Here is a 14181-nt window from a genome sequence, read left to right as displayed (position 1 = left end):
CTAGAAATACTCCTGTGGTAGGTCCCTCAAAAAGGGTGGTGTCTGCAGGACCTGCTTCACCACTGATTCCCATGTCTTAGCCACTTGACACAGTATTTAAGGCCAGGTAGGCGTTTGGTGCACTCATGCCAACAGACAGACTGGTATATTCTCTGATCCCCCTCCACTCCCGCTAACAATCACTTTTTCCATCTGTCCTCCAGTGAACACCGTCACACTGCATGTTGGAGCTGTTTTGCCATATAGTATTGTTCCAGGTCCGGAAGACCCAACCCACCTGTTTCAGGATCTAGATTGTTCACTGATAGACCTACCCTACTCCTCTTCCCCACCTAAACTAGGGATTCAAGTAGGCTGTCCAACTTCTTAATCATATTACCAGGTATCAGACATAGGGAGTTCTGCAGTGAATAGAGGCACCATGGGAGCAGCATGGATTAATTTATTATTAACAGGGTCATCCATTTTATATACTTAAATTTTAAGTTGCCTGTGAGCTCTGTTTCTAAACAGTATGACAGATCAGAATCATTCATATTTATTACATGAAATGAGTAATTCCCAGTACCTTTAACCACATCAGAGGAAGATCCTGGAGTACCTCAGCTGGGCAATACTGCACATCGATCATAGGATAAGGGCATACCACAGCATCTCCTTCCTGTTGAGGGCAAATACAGGGCGGTTACATGAAAGGACCACATCAACAGTACGTGGATCATAGATTTAGATTTGTTATCTTAAGTTGAATTATTTTCTAGAAAAACAAAAAATGATCTGTCACACTAGCTGAAAACTGCCAATCTATATACGGAAATTCCTGAAGAACTTTTTAACAAGACGTTGTAAAGGCTGTGTAAAGGTTCTAACTATGACATTGGTTAGCAGAGAAGCAACATTACCACGTTTTCTACTCACATTTTAAGCTTAAAAGGTCTCTGTGCAAAATCATGTCATACTTGTGCAATGTAATTGTTTTATGCCAAGCACTTTACTTAGGGAGTATTAGACAAGGTTATAGATGCATACAGGAGGAACAATGTTACTAACAGTTAAATATTGTAGCTCATCTTTGGTAAGCGGATAAAATATAACAAATTGCCCAAAAGAGTAAACTCAATTTAAGATTGTGCTTCTGGAAACAAACATTTCCAGATGCACATATATCACTGCTGGAACCAGGAAGATAGTAAACAAAGTGCCTCAGTGAGGGAGAGCACCATCAGAATGATTGTCCTGATGAAATTAGCAAGGATGAGCACCTGCCTAGAAAGCACCCTGGTGAAAATACATTGTCCCTCATTCCAACCGCGGCGGTCAATGACCGCCGGGTTGGTGGACCGCGGGAGCACCGCCGACAAGCCGGCGGTGCTCCAATGGGCATTCCGACCGCGGCGGTAAAGCCGCGGTCGGACCGGCAACACTGGCGGTCTCCCGCCAGTGTACCGCCGCCCATTGGAATCCTCCAAGGCGACGCAGCTAGCTGCGCCGCTGAGGGGATTCCGACCCCCCCTACCGCCATCCAGTTCCCGGCGGTTCTCCCACCAGGAACCGGATGGCGGTAGGGGGGGTCGCGGGGCCCCTGGGGGCCCCTGCAGTGCCCATGCCAATGGCATGGGCACTGCAGGGGCCCCCGTAAGAGGGCCCCTAAATGTATTTCACTGTCTGCTGTGCAGACAGTGAAATACGCGACGGGTGCAACTGCACCCGTCGCACAGCTTCCACTCCGCCGGCTCGATTCCGAGCCGGCTTCATCGTGGAAGCTTCTTTCCCGCTGGGCTGGCGGGCGGCCTGAAGGCGGCCGCCCGCCAGCCCAGCGGGAAAGTCAGAATTACCGCCGCGGTCTTTCGACCGCAGAACGGTATTCTGGCGGCTCCCGCCGGCCGCGCGGTGACCGCGGCGGGCGGGAGTCGGAATGACCCCCATTGTGTTGTCATTGGGAACAGCTTTGTAGTCATTGTCTTCATTGCCCATTGCTAACATCAAGCTTCTTGAGATGTTTAGGTCTGGCCTGGAGACAGCTTTAGCTGTTTCACCAGTCTTGTGTAATCCAAGAAAATCATGAATAAAAAATACATAGAAGGGACGTGGGCAAGGCATTTTCATTCACCTGATTTTTCAACTGTCATTCACGTTTGCCTCTGCCCACCACAACATAAAGCATGGGGCAAAGGGCCAGCCCACTTCATTCAATGGCTCTTTTGTACTGTAGGCGATCACAGCTTGTCTGATAACATGTACACATCCATCGAAAAGGTGCCAATGTTTTTTTCTTTCCATTCTGTATCCTTTTATCCTTTTTTAAACTCGTTTTTGTGGGTTTACATTATGGCCCTCATCACAACCCTGGCAGACAGCGGTAATTTGGGGAAAGGTACTGCCAACGGGCTGGCGGTACCTTTTCCCAAATTATGACATTGGCGGTTTGGCTCAAGCCAAACTGCCAATGTACCACTCCGTCCGCCAGGGTGGTAACGGCCGCTGGGCTGGAGACTTCAGTCTCCAGCCAGATGCCCGTCACAATCCCACCCTCGGGATTATGACCCCACCTACCGCCATGGTTTTCGTAGCAAGCCTACAACCACGAAAACTATGGCGGTAGGCACTATCAGTGCCAGAGAATTCCTCCCCTGGCATTGATAGGGGTCTCCCCCACTCCCTCCTCACACTTCTCCCCAACCCTCCCCCTCCCTCTCCTGCCCCCGCACATTTACACACCCACACGCGCACACATACACAATCATACACACACGCATACCCACATCCACCCACGCATGCACACATACATACCCACACACCGCAACACACACCAACATACATTGTCGCAAACATGCATTCACAACACACAACATTCACGTACACACACATTCATTCATTCACGCACGCATTCAACGTGACTCACACCTGCATGCATCCATACAAAAACAGACACACACCCCCACACACACACACAACACCCTCACACACGCACACAACACCCTCCACTCCTCTCTCCGGTCAGAGAACCCGACTTACCTGCTTGCAGGGGGTCCTTCGGGAGGAGACGGGACACAGCACTGCTGCCAGCAGCAGCGCCCGCCCGCAAAACACTGCCAGGCCGTATCATGGCTCATGATACGGTCGGCGGTGTTTTGCTGGCATGGTGCTGCTGCTGGCAGCAGCGCCACCTTACCGCCATCTGCCGCAATGACCGTCAACGGTATTCCACCAGCCTTCTGGCGGAATTCCATCTACGGTCATAATAAGGGTGGGCGGCTGGTAGCCATGGCAATGGTATGTTGGCGGCCATCGCCGTGGCAGTAGGCGGCAGTTACCACCAAAATCATAATGAGGGCCTATATCTTTTGGTTACAGTAATTCAAAACCTATAGTATATTTTCTTTGTGCCAATAAAAATAGTATTTTCTTGTGATGTGCATTCAAATTCAAAGAGTTTCTAAGGTTCTAATTACACCTGCATGCTAGGATAAATGTGTATTGGTATATTCATGTTTAAGCTTGCATGAAAACTTTTAACATAACACAAAGTATTAACAAAACAAAATAACAATTGCACTGGCTTGTCAATGGCAGACATATAGGTTTTGGCAATGCTTGATCCCAAATGTTCAGTTGTGGTGAAGTAGTACAATGATCTCATTAAGTCATTCCCTACTTTTGGTCTTATTGAATTGGATTCATGGGATATCTCCCTGCCGTGACCCTGTAAATGTTGTAGTTCTGAGAAGACATGTAGAGGAGCACAATTATGCTTTAAAAACCTACGTCCTGGACTTTCTCAATGCCTAGTTTATCATTGCTGTAAAAATAAATATAATGTCAAAATATGTGTTCATTTTACCCTCTTAAGGTCTAAACCATAACAGAGAATAACTCCACAACCTAAGTGGGTTTCATTGCCAACTGTCTGACAGGGTGTCCCCTGATTGGAGGTCAAATTAGAACCTTCTATACAATCAAAACACTACAGGAAATGCTGATTTAGAAAAACAGCATTTGTGTATCCACTCAACTTCAGATGTGTAAGCCATGGCCACTCTTGAAAAACAGCTGCATTCCAGGAACTCACTATGTGAAGAGCAGCAACAATTAATTAATAGTGGATTGTTTGGATGATATTATCTTCCTTGGAAAGAGACTGGTGGACCACAAATAAATGTTAATAAAAGTCTATCTCGACCAACAACAAGAAGGCTTGAAGTTGATTTTAGAAAAGTGTATATTTTGCTGCTCCAGAACTACGTATCTTAGTCCCATTGTCCCAGAAAATAATTTGAATGTAAGCCTGAAAAGATGCTGTCCTCCCTCCAGCAATGGGAATTTCCTGAACTCAATCAAAGAGTTTTAGAGAGTGTAGTGAATCCTATCTTGTTTTAATGGGATACAGGAGTTAGCTCAGCTTTCTGGCTTGCTGACCTGTGCCCCTGTCGCTTAGTGACTTTTACCCCATTTAGCTTGCTCTGTTGTAGTGCATTTATTTAATAATATGTTTCCAAGATGGCTGCATTGTTTCTAGTTAGGCCAATGCTTTTGTTTCGCATTATCAGTGCCACCGGGCTAAGGCGTCACTATCAAGTGACAGAGATAAACAAACTGTAGGTATTCAAATTAGGGACTTTCCTTCTTCAAGCCTCTGAGGTAATTGTTTACATAAATTGCCATCCCAAGCATGTCTTGTTATCTATTGTTTGGGAACAGACCTACGTCAGGGGTCCGAGCAGATCTGTATAAATGCACCTCACTTAGACAGATATTCAGAGGGATTCCGACCAGATGCCATGGCTGCTATCGATGCTGCATGTCGCCTTGACGCTGACTAAGTCTTCGTGCCCCTACAGAGTCTGAGCTCGAGACCTCATTCCAAGGTAATGAGGGTTGGGGGTCTATTCTCATTTAACTGGCATTGGCAGATTAGGTTCAATACACCTAGCTCTCTTTAGGTTAGAGGTTAGGTTCATCATGCTAGGGTATTAGGACATATTTCACATCTCATGTCATTTCATGTTATTGCAAGATGGTGGGGGTCGGTGTATTAATGACTCTTGTGTTCACAATGCTGTTTCTTGCATTATTCGTTATCCTAATCATTGCAGCCCATGCAACTTATCGTAGTTTGCAGTTTTGTTAATAAAACCTATTGAAAACTTCACTGCATCTCCTTCATTGCCTGTGTTTGATTGAGGCATGTTGTTCATGTGAGAAAGGGGTAATCTCCGTTTAACCACAACACTCCCTGAGATGTCACACTCTTGAGTCCATGCGTAAAGGCTGCCACAAATCACCTTTTACTGTTTGCGTTTCTGGTGAGGTGCTGCTTGTGAGCCAGGAGGGATGAAACAACAGTTGTGACCTGTTGTAGGATTGGCATAGTCGCCTACAAACATAAGTACTGTCATCCTTAAACCATCAGTCTTGCCTAGAGCAAGAGTCAAACTATGACAAGAGTCTGAGGATTATTTCATCACTTTTGACCATCACCTACCTATGTTCATGTTCATCAACCTTACCTGCTCCATATTAATCTCATCCTGGGCAGACTTGAAGAAGCACTGTATTAATTAAGTGGAATACGTAAACCAGACAACTCACATCTAAATGGTGCCCTCTAGTGCTTAAGCTAGAATTCCTAGCACCCAGGTAGAGGATCTCTGACAAGTTCCCAGATTACTAGAAGGGTGTTGTTCAACTGACAACAATCACACACACTTGTAATAATGGCAGCTGACTGAAAAAGTGGTCACAGCCAGATCACATAATTCTTGACGTATTACTTTCAACTCATTTGCAGACTTTGAAGGGTGTTTTGACAGTTTCTCCTGCCAGCTGCCGAGGTTCAACACTTTAATTGCATGTCCTTTTCTTGATTACAGAGACATAACTTTGAAGAAGAATAGTTGCTATGCACAGAACTGTATTCATTTTGAATGAAATGAGGTTGGAAAAACCCCCATCATCCTTCAGATGTGGTTGTTCAAATACCTGCTTTATTCTATAGTACTGGGAAAACTACTTTATAGGGAAATGAATAAACCATCATTTACCCTTGTCAATAATTGCCACATAATGAGAATGTACACCTAGGAGACAAGAAAGTTTTAATACAGGTTTATTGTCCGCTCTTCTGGATTAGATTCTCTTTCCAAGAGGCATAGCTTGAAAGAATCAGCCTTAGCAAGTTGTCCTGTCATCCCACTTCAAGGGTGATCCTGTGGATTAAGCATGCACCCACCTTCAGTCCCTTAGTTCACTTAGACTTGTTGTAGTCTTGATAACATTTTAGTGGCCATTTTGATCATCATCATAGGATTTGTCAGGCACTAGAGACCAACATTTATGGCATGAAAGTGCCATCTAAAGCAGCATGAAAGAATGAAATGAGGAGAACCACAATGGCAATCAGTGGCAATTTGCATGCAGGTGGAATGGAAACTGACTTGGTTTTTACGTCTCACCTTTGACAGCTCATGCGCTGTTACGTGCAAGATATTTTGTTAGCTTACTGGGGGCCTACAGCCCACCCATGGCTTACCATTGTTTGTCTTCATTGTCACTATCATTTCCTTGCTTCTCTTTTGTCAGCGCATGCTGGCTTTACTGCCTCTTCATATGTTTGCCCCTCTCGGGGAGCATAGCCCAAGTACTGGTTCTGTGTCCAATGTGTGTCCTTTCATTGCTTTCACTCAGATTGAGGTACTTTTTTTCTCTTGTTTCACTGCTTGTCATTGTTGCTTGTTCCCTAGTTGCTGTTGCTTCCCCCATTGTTGTTTGCCCCATTGTTGTTGCTTGTTCCCCTGTTGTTGTAGCTTCCCTTGTCCCCACTCCCTCTTTCCCTTAGTGCATGCTCTGTTGTTGCTTGCCTCATCCCCCCGCTTGCCCTGTTCTTGCTGCTTCATCATTCCCCCCTGTTGTTGCTTGCCCCGTCCTACTGGACCACTGGCCCCACCACCCCTGCTGTTGTTGCTTGTCCCATCCAACCGCACCCTCCCCCATTGTTGCTTGCCCTGTCCCCCCATCACACCTCCCATTTAGTTCCTCCTCTGTTGTTGCTTGCCCCATTCCTGCCACAAAAAAAGTTTGGCAAAGCCAATAGGTTTTGCCTATGTGAGAACTATTGGCTTTGTTGGTGTTTTGTTTAGCTATGCTGTACATCAGCCTGGCTGAAACTAAAGAAAAAAAAGTGTTGACTGCGTCATGGTACTTTTTTTCTTTACTTTCAGTCAACCTCTGACAGGCTCACACATTCTTGGAGTAGGCATTGTGATTGTGGATCAGCTCAGAGGGATGTTTTCTCCTTCCCATGACCTTCTTCTGGGTCCCAGGATATTGAGAGATTTTTGGCATTCAGTTTGCAAATCCCAACAATACTGTTCCTCTTTTTCCATGTATTCTCTCTAGATTTCTGGAGTTGGATGCTGGGGAAGTAGATGCTCTGACTGCTCCCTGGCTTCCACTACCACTGTACCCTTTCTTTCTTTCCACTGACAGACAGATTCCTGATATGGTTGATTACAGCAGAAGCAGAGGTTATCCTGACAGTTCCCATTTGACATTGCATTGAATGGTTCCCCGTCTGAGGCATCTGGCTAAGTCTGTAGAATGGATCCTTCCTCCAGTTACATGTCCTCTATGGGTTGTCCTCTGTCATGCCTCTAGTACTGTTAACCTTTGTTTTTGGTGGCTGAGAAAAGGGCCTCCATCTGGCTGATTCTGACTGACAAGACTGTAACAAAGGCAGTGCTTAATTTGTGCTTGTTGTTTCTGGTGCTGAGCACCGGCACTTATTTTTGCGGGTCGGGGCTTATTCTTCTGCCTCACGCATTTGCTGCGAACAAAAGACACATGTGGGAAGGACGGAGGAAGGGAAACACGAAAAAGCGTCACAATGGGAGAAAGCAGGAAGCTGCTAGACTGAGTTGAAGGGGCAGGGAGTGGCTTTACATGGATTGAAGATGCCCGAGATGTTTTAAGGATTACGCTGCCTTAGTATTCTGTGTTCCCACATTTATTTGCAGCAGCCACGTGTTTAAGAGGAGGGATTTGGGCACCAGCACGTTTTTATTTACAAATTAAGTACTGAACAAAGGCATATGTGTGCCTGAAAAGTCCACAGGTTCAACCCTTGGGTGGCATGGACCTCAAGATTTTGACTATTTAGTAGCCATTGCATCAGGTTGCAGACTTAGAGAACTGGCTGAGTTTTGTTACATTCTCCTCATATGCAGAACTTTCTAGGTAGACTTGGATTAGGTGTAGTGCCGGCTTTCTGGTTTAAGGTAGTCTCAGCGTTTCATACAGAGCAGGAGGTCACATTGCGCTCCTTTTTCTTATTCCATCCTTGGAGGAGGAGGAGTCTTACCACCTCTTCGATGAAACTTGGGCAGTTCAAAATCACATCTTCAGTTCTTCAGCTTTCAGACTTTCTGACAGACTCTTTGTTAATTTTTGAGTTTTTGAAGATTCTTGAAAGTGATACAAGGTGTCTGCATCCTCCATGAGTCACTGGATCAAAACTACAATTGTCTATGGTCTATGAAGCTCAGGGTATTGCTATGACTGGGTCAGTGGAGGGTTAATCCACTTGTGAGATGACAGCTTCATGGAAAAAGGCGGTGGAAGTATCTGTCAAGGATGTAGTACTAGGAGCATCATACATGACTCCTTCAATGTTGATTTCTCATTATCATCTGGATGTGAGGGATTAAAGATCCTTTGATTTTGGGACCACAGTTATTACATCAATTATTTCAGACTAAATTATTCTCTTGTAATGTAATTTACTTAATTATTAGATGTGTTGACTTGCTTTGGAGTTGGTGGGTTCTGATGGGAATCAGTCCATAAGTATATTGCTCTGGTATCACTCCAAAATGCAAGGACTGCAACAAAGTTGGGTTTAGGATGTTTTGTACCAATTACTTACCAGACTCCTTCATTAATCTGAATGTTCCTCCTTTTCCCATTACTTATGTCCCATCCTCCTGCTTCTGTTCACAACCTTAACCTCTGGTGCTTGGGTACAACAGTCCTAGGTTAACGACAAGGGGCACTTTGTGAGCTCTGTTAGGAGGAGGAGTCCGGGGGAAATCATCAAAAGTGTAACTGGATTTTTTATTTTCTACCTAGGTCAGGTGGTGTCTGTAGAAAAGTGGCACATCTCACTTGGACAAGGAAATTCAATTGGAGTTACAAGGATTCCCTGTATGTAATTGAGAAGTCATTTTTGATGACTGGTGTGGATAGGGTGGAGGTTTATCCTTCCTGCTCTCTGAGTTGCTGATGAAGTTATGTCGGGTGATTCATGGTGATAGTGGACTTGATAATACTTCATTTTGAAATATAGTTTAAGTATATAGGAACATTTGATGTTGGAAGTTCTTAATGTTGCTTGTACAGCACTTTTGATAGAGGGCTTCACTTTGCAAGCAGATTTAGTATGTAGAATTAGCCTTTACTGACACAATTGCTTTCTTATACTGTATATGTCGCTCTTCAGTTAATAAGTGAAGAAGCCGAAATACGATTGGCTCTCCTCCGACCCTAGATCACTGGAGTTTAGGGAATGGGACACTATTGCGATCTCTAAATTGGGAGACATGAGGGAGAATATATATAAGTGTTTACTGACATTAGGAGAGAATACCTGATGCATCAATCACATTTCTTTCAGTTTCTTCAATTGCAACAGATGCTTGATGTCCTCCAGGTGTAGATGGCACTTTTCTCTGATTTCAGCCTTCTCAAGGCTAAGCGCATGCTGGAGCCTTTTGGTAGGAGTGGTACTTAACAGCTCTGTCACTCACTGATTGTTAATACCCTAGATCCAATGATGCGCCTGCAAACTCACTGGGAGGAAGACCTGGTTCTCCTTTATGATGAAGAATGGTGAAAAGCTAAGATCGCTACCCACTCACTTGGGGGTAGCTTCAGCTGGTACTATTTCACTACTTATATAGAATATATTACACCCCTTGGCTACTGCAGTAGGTGGGGAGGTGGTCCTCCCGGCATGAATCAGATGTGGTGCAGCAACAGGCACTGTGATGCACAATACAAGACTGTCCCAATATCCAAAGTTATTAATGCCAAATCCAGCAGTCACTGGCTGCGTTTGTGAAGTGGCCTGTCGACTTGTTCTCCCAAGGTGACTTTGCTCTGAATAAGGAGAGAGCCTGGAAGTACGTTGGCACACTGCACTCTCACTTGCCTTGGCTACCTTATAGCCAAAAGAGATACTGCCAGGAAGTGGAGGGCACAACTGCTCCCAATGGTGCTGGAGTGGAGAAGCCATATTGGTCTTTGCTGCACCCTTGAACGGGCAGTCTGTGTTTCTAAGGGCAGCCATCAAACATTTGATAAACTTTGGGGACTTGGATGTGTATGATTTGGTTTGCTGGTTGTCTCTTCACCTCTATCCCCACCCCCACCCCACAACTGTGTTATTTTCCTCTGATGGGGTTTTCGACATACCTGGACTGAGCCCGGTCATTGTAAAGGAATGCTTGGGAGGTAGTTGTAGGTTATGGCATACGATAACATTTACTGAAGTACTTACCTCATTGTCCACGGGGTGTATGTCTCTTGACTCTTTGAGTGTAATATTTTTGGGGAAAACAGCTGTTTGGTTGTATGTCCTGCATAATGTTTTATTTGATGCTATGTCGAAATCAAATAAGTGCTGGGGAAAAAAGATAAAAGGCCTAAAAATTAAGGGAAATTTGTATTGGCATCCGAGAAATGAAATGTGAAGCACAGGAAAAGGTTGTGTGTCAGTCGAATAAGAGAACACTCGATATAAGAGTGGAGTAAGCTTGGGAAGCTGTCTACTGATTCTAGAAGTATGATCTATGACGCTCTGACACACAGTTTTTAGACTCCTTGAGTCCAGCGCTCACTTCTCTGTGACAGCACCTGTGTAATATACACACAGAACGGGGCAACTGAGTTCAAATGGACATGCACACGTGTCAACGTTTGTGAACACCAAAGCAAGAACATTTGCAGCACAAATAAAGATATTTTATTTGCCCAATGATTTTCTCTGAAGGGCATGTTTTAAGAAGGTTCATCGGCACCACTCCAGACACTTCTTGCTGATTCCCAAAAAGGGTGTTCAGTCACCCTCAGCCCTGCCAGTATAGCTTACTTACCGTCACCCCCCACCAATGTTGCTCTGGAGAGAAGAGAGGGTTGAGCAAGGCTTCTGTAGGGAGTGATGGGTGCATCACGGAAAGACAGAGGAAAGAAGCGTGCAGCTGTGGAGTGCTCACTGCAGTATGTAGCCCTGTCTGCTGCACCTAGTTTTCAGGTTTGCAGGGATGTGCTTTGTTTGGTCATTTCAAGTCAGATTATTGTACTTTATAGTAATTATGCTGACAGTGCAATGAAAGTATAAAAAGCAGCACAACTAATGCGAGTCTTTGGGATGGCCAAATGGGAGAGATGAAGGATGTAAGCAGTTTCTCATGCATTACAATGGTCAGTGGCAGTCACAAGTATTGCAGTAACAAGACTGTATCTTGGGTTTAGAACATCCTCAGTGAAAATAATAGAGGTGGCCATCTTGTGGTCAGGTTCGTACTCAAGCACTAACAAAAAAGACTTAGATAATGGCGATGTAGAAAAAGTATATATTTTTAAACAAAATCATGCATATACGTATGAGATGAAAAATGTAATGTTTCATGATAAACCGATAAAGTGACAGTGAAAGAATACATCCAAAAAGTCAATAGCATGAGGTAAGGGAGTAGCGTTCTTGTAGAGACAAAGCATGATCCACGCATATCTTATGGTACTGGTTACAACATATCTTGTCTGGGGCCACAACTACTAAATTTGTGCTAAATAGTCAAAACAGAAAGTTAGTAAAAGGTTGGTGAAGCATTATGCACTGGAAAGAACAGTGCATGATAGTTGTGTCTGATGTTAAGTTAAGTTTTGAATACGTTTGCTGTTAACTTCCGTTCATAATCCATTTACCTGGATAACTGTACTCTTGCCTTCATTGTCTTCTATGATATCTTGTGGATATAAAGTTTTCAGGGTTTTCTCTTCAGTCTGCACCAGGAATGCTTCGTTGTTGTAGTTATGTATAAGGCGCCCTGAAAGTACATAGTGAAATATTAGATTTTGTTTGCAAAATAAGAGCCTCGAAAAAAGTACATGGGAAAATTAGTTTGGAGCAAATTCTATGCAAACTAATTTCTAATGGATAATGCGCGAGAAGCATAAAATAATGACCCTGTATAAAACCAAATCAGAATAAAATTGCGTGATGATTAAAGCCCAAAGGAATCTGGTAGTAAATGAACTGCATGCGACAACTGAATCAATATAAACTGCTAGTAAAACACAACCGTACGCTGAAGGTGCCTGCCATATGCAGCGGTGACTAAAACTGCAGATAGAACTCACTTTAAAACAAAACTGGCAGGAAATTGCGTTCTGAAATCCATCAGCATGCAAAACGCCTGCAACATACACACAAACAAGAATCAGTATTTAAGAATCATACTTAGTTGAGAATGTAGTGGGTACTTTTCTCTAGACCTGAACAATGCGCTCCTCACCGATGTCACGAAAACCTGCTTCGGATCAATTCAATAATGAAAAAATAGCAGGCACTAATCTGATGATAGATACATTTACTGGATATTAATATACTTCTTTAGACCTAAGGATTCAGCAATGATCTCAATTATTAACGAAAAAAATATTAACACAAAAAAGATGATTGATGGCTAGAAATTATAGTACTTACCAATTCAAAATCTGTTCCCATATCTACTTAAACTACAGTCAACACGTTTCGTGTTTTTCATGCTTATATAATATTGATATCTGACATTCTAAAATATGTAAGCTACAGAAATTAGTAACTGACGTTAAATTTTTTTAGTGATGTGTTGATAAATTGACTCAACTGGCAATTTTCTTTCTCTTTTTTATACATTTTTTTAATGTTTTTAGAACAATAATAATAATAATAATAATAATAATAATGGGTATTCTTTTAATTGTGCCAAATTTGCTCTTAGGACCTGATATGAGTCATGAAACATATTTTTCAAGATGAGGCTGTCAAGCACACTGAGCTATGGGCTCTCTTGTCTGGATTTGCATGATTGTTCGTATCCCCATTCAGAAAGGACTGCAGAAAGAAGCACTGGAAAGGTCCTATTGGAGCAGGACTAAAGATAAAGTGCACATGGCTGGCCTCTGTTTAGAATAGTATTGTGAGAGTTTGAATTTTCTAATATGTTTATTAATGATTTTCATATTAAAAATGCATAATGAACTAACATGTAAAACACGAAGCTTCTGAAATGTCTGCTTTTCTGTTATTGGCTGAGCAAAATTATATTCAGATGCTGTAGTTATTTTCCATGATTCAAAGCTTTCATAATAAGTGTTTTCAAAGCTTGTGTAGACGTATCCACAGTTACCCTTAGTGTCATGTTCTACAAGGTCGTGTATTAACCAAACATTGCATAAGTTGAAATGTCCTATTGTTTGATCATGTTACTAATATCTGGTCTTTCCTCGAGGATGGAAGTAAATGTTACAGTGAAAGTTTCTTCCTGAGAACAAGATACGCGACAGGCGGATGAGACAATGGAGTCACAGACGAGACGGAAGAAACAAAGTTACATCGAAAGAAAATGTTATAGTTAGCGTAGATTTGTTACGTTTAGGTCATCAATTTAGTTGGCGATTGGCTGAAACAAAACCACCCCAAAGACTGACCAATCAGGAGTTGATTAGATTTTAGTATAACAACCTGTTAGACTAATTAGTGTGTGGAAGAGAAAGAGATCGTTGGAGAGTAGAAGAGTTGGTTTGTTGTTCGTCGAGAGCAGACGAGATTCAAGATTAGCTTCTGTTAGGCCCAAACTTTTGATGAGATAACTGATGGTGTCCTCAGGCTGAAGCTGATCATTTTATGTTACTAATTTTGTGGTACTGTATGTTATTAAATGTGGATTGTGTGTCTCTTGCTTTTCAGGTACCAGCTGCAACTGATGATTATATTGCTGCACATTAAGGGGGTTATTCCAACTTTGGAGGAGGTGGTAATCCGTCCCAAATGTGACGGATTTACCACCAGCCGTATTACGAGTTCCATAGGATATAATGGACTCGTAATACGGCTGGTGGTATATCCGTCACTTTACCGTCACT

General features: G+C 43.2%; 1 protein-coding gene across 1 annotated transcript in view; it reads right to left on the bottom strand.

The window, feature by feature from the left end:
- The window catches only part of LOC138246875 (uncharacterized), a 204523-nt gene that overhangs the window by 54533 nt on the left and 135809 nt on the right, over window positions 1-14181 (bottom strand). Inside the window, exons 11-12 of the mRNA XM_069201626.1 lie at window positions 11980-12101; window positions 569-661 (exon numbers count right to left, since the gene is read on the bottom strand). Coding sequence (XP_069057727.1) covers window positions 569-661; window positions 11980-12101 — 215 coding nt within the window. The remainder of the gene's footprint in view (window positions 1-568; window positions 662-11979; window positions 12102-14181) is intronic.

Source organism: Pleurodeles waltl, chromosome 1_2, assembly GCF_031143425.1.
Source record: "Pleurodeles waltl isolate 20211129_DDA chromosome 1_2, aPleWal1.hap1.20221129, whole genome shotgun sequence".
NCBI classification, from domain to species: Eukaryota; Metazoa; Chordata; class Amphibia; order Caudata; family Salamandridae; genus Pleurodeles; species Pleurodeles waltl.
This window is presented reverse-complemented; position numbering and strand designations above follow the sequence as displayed.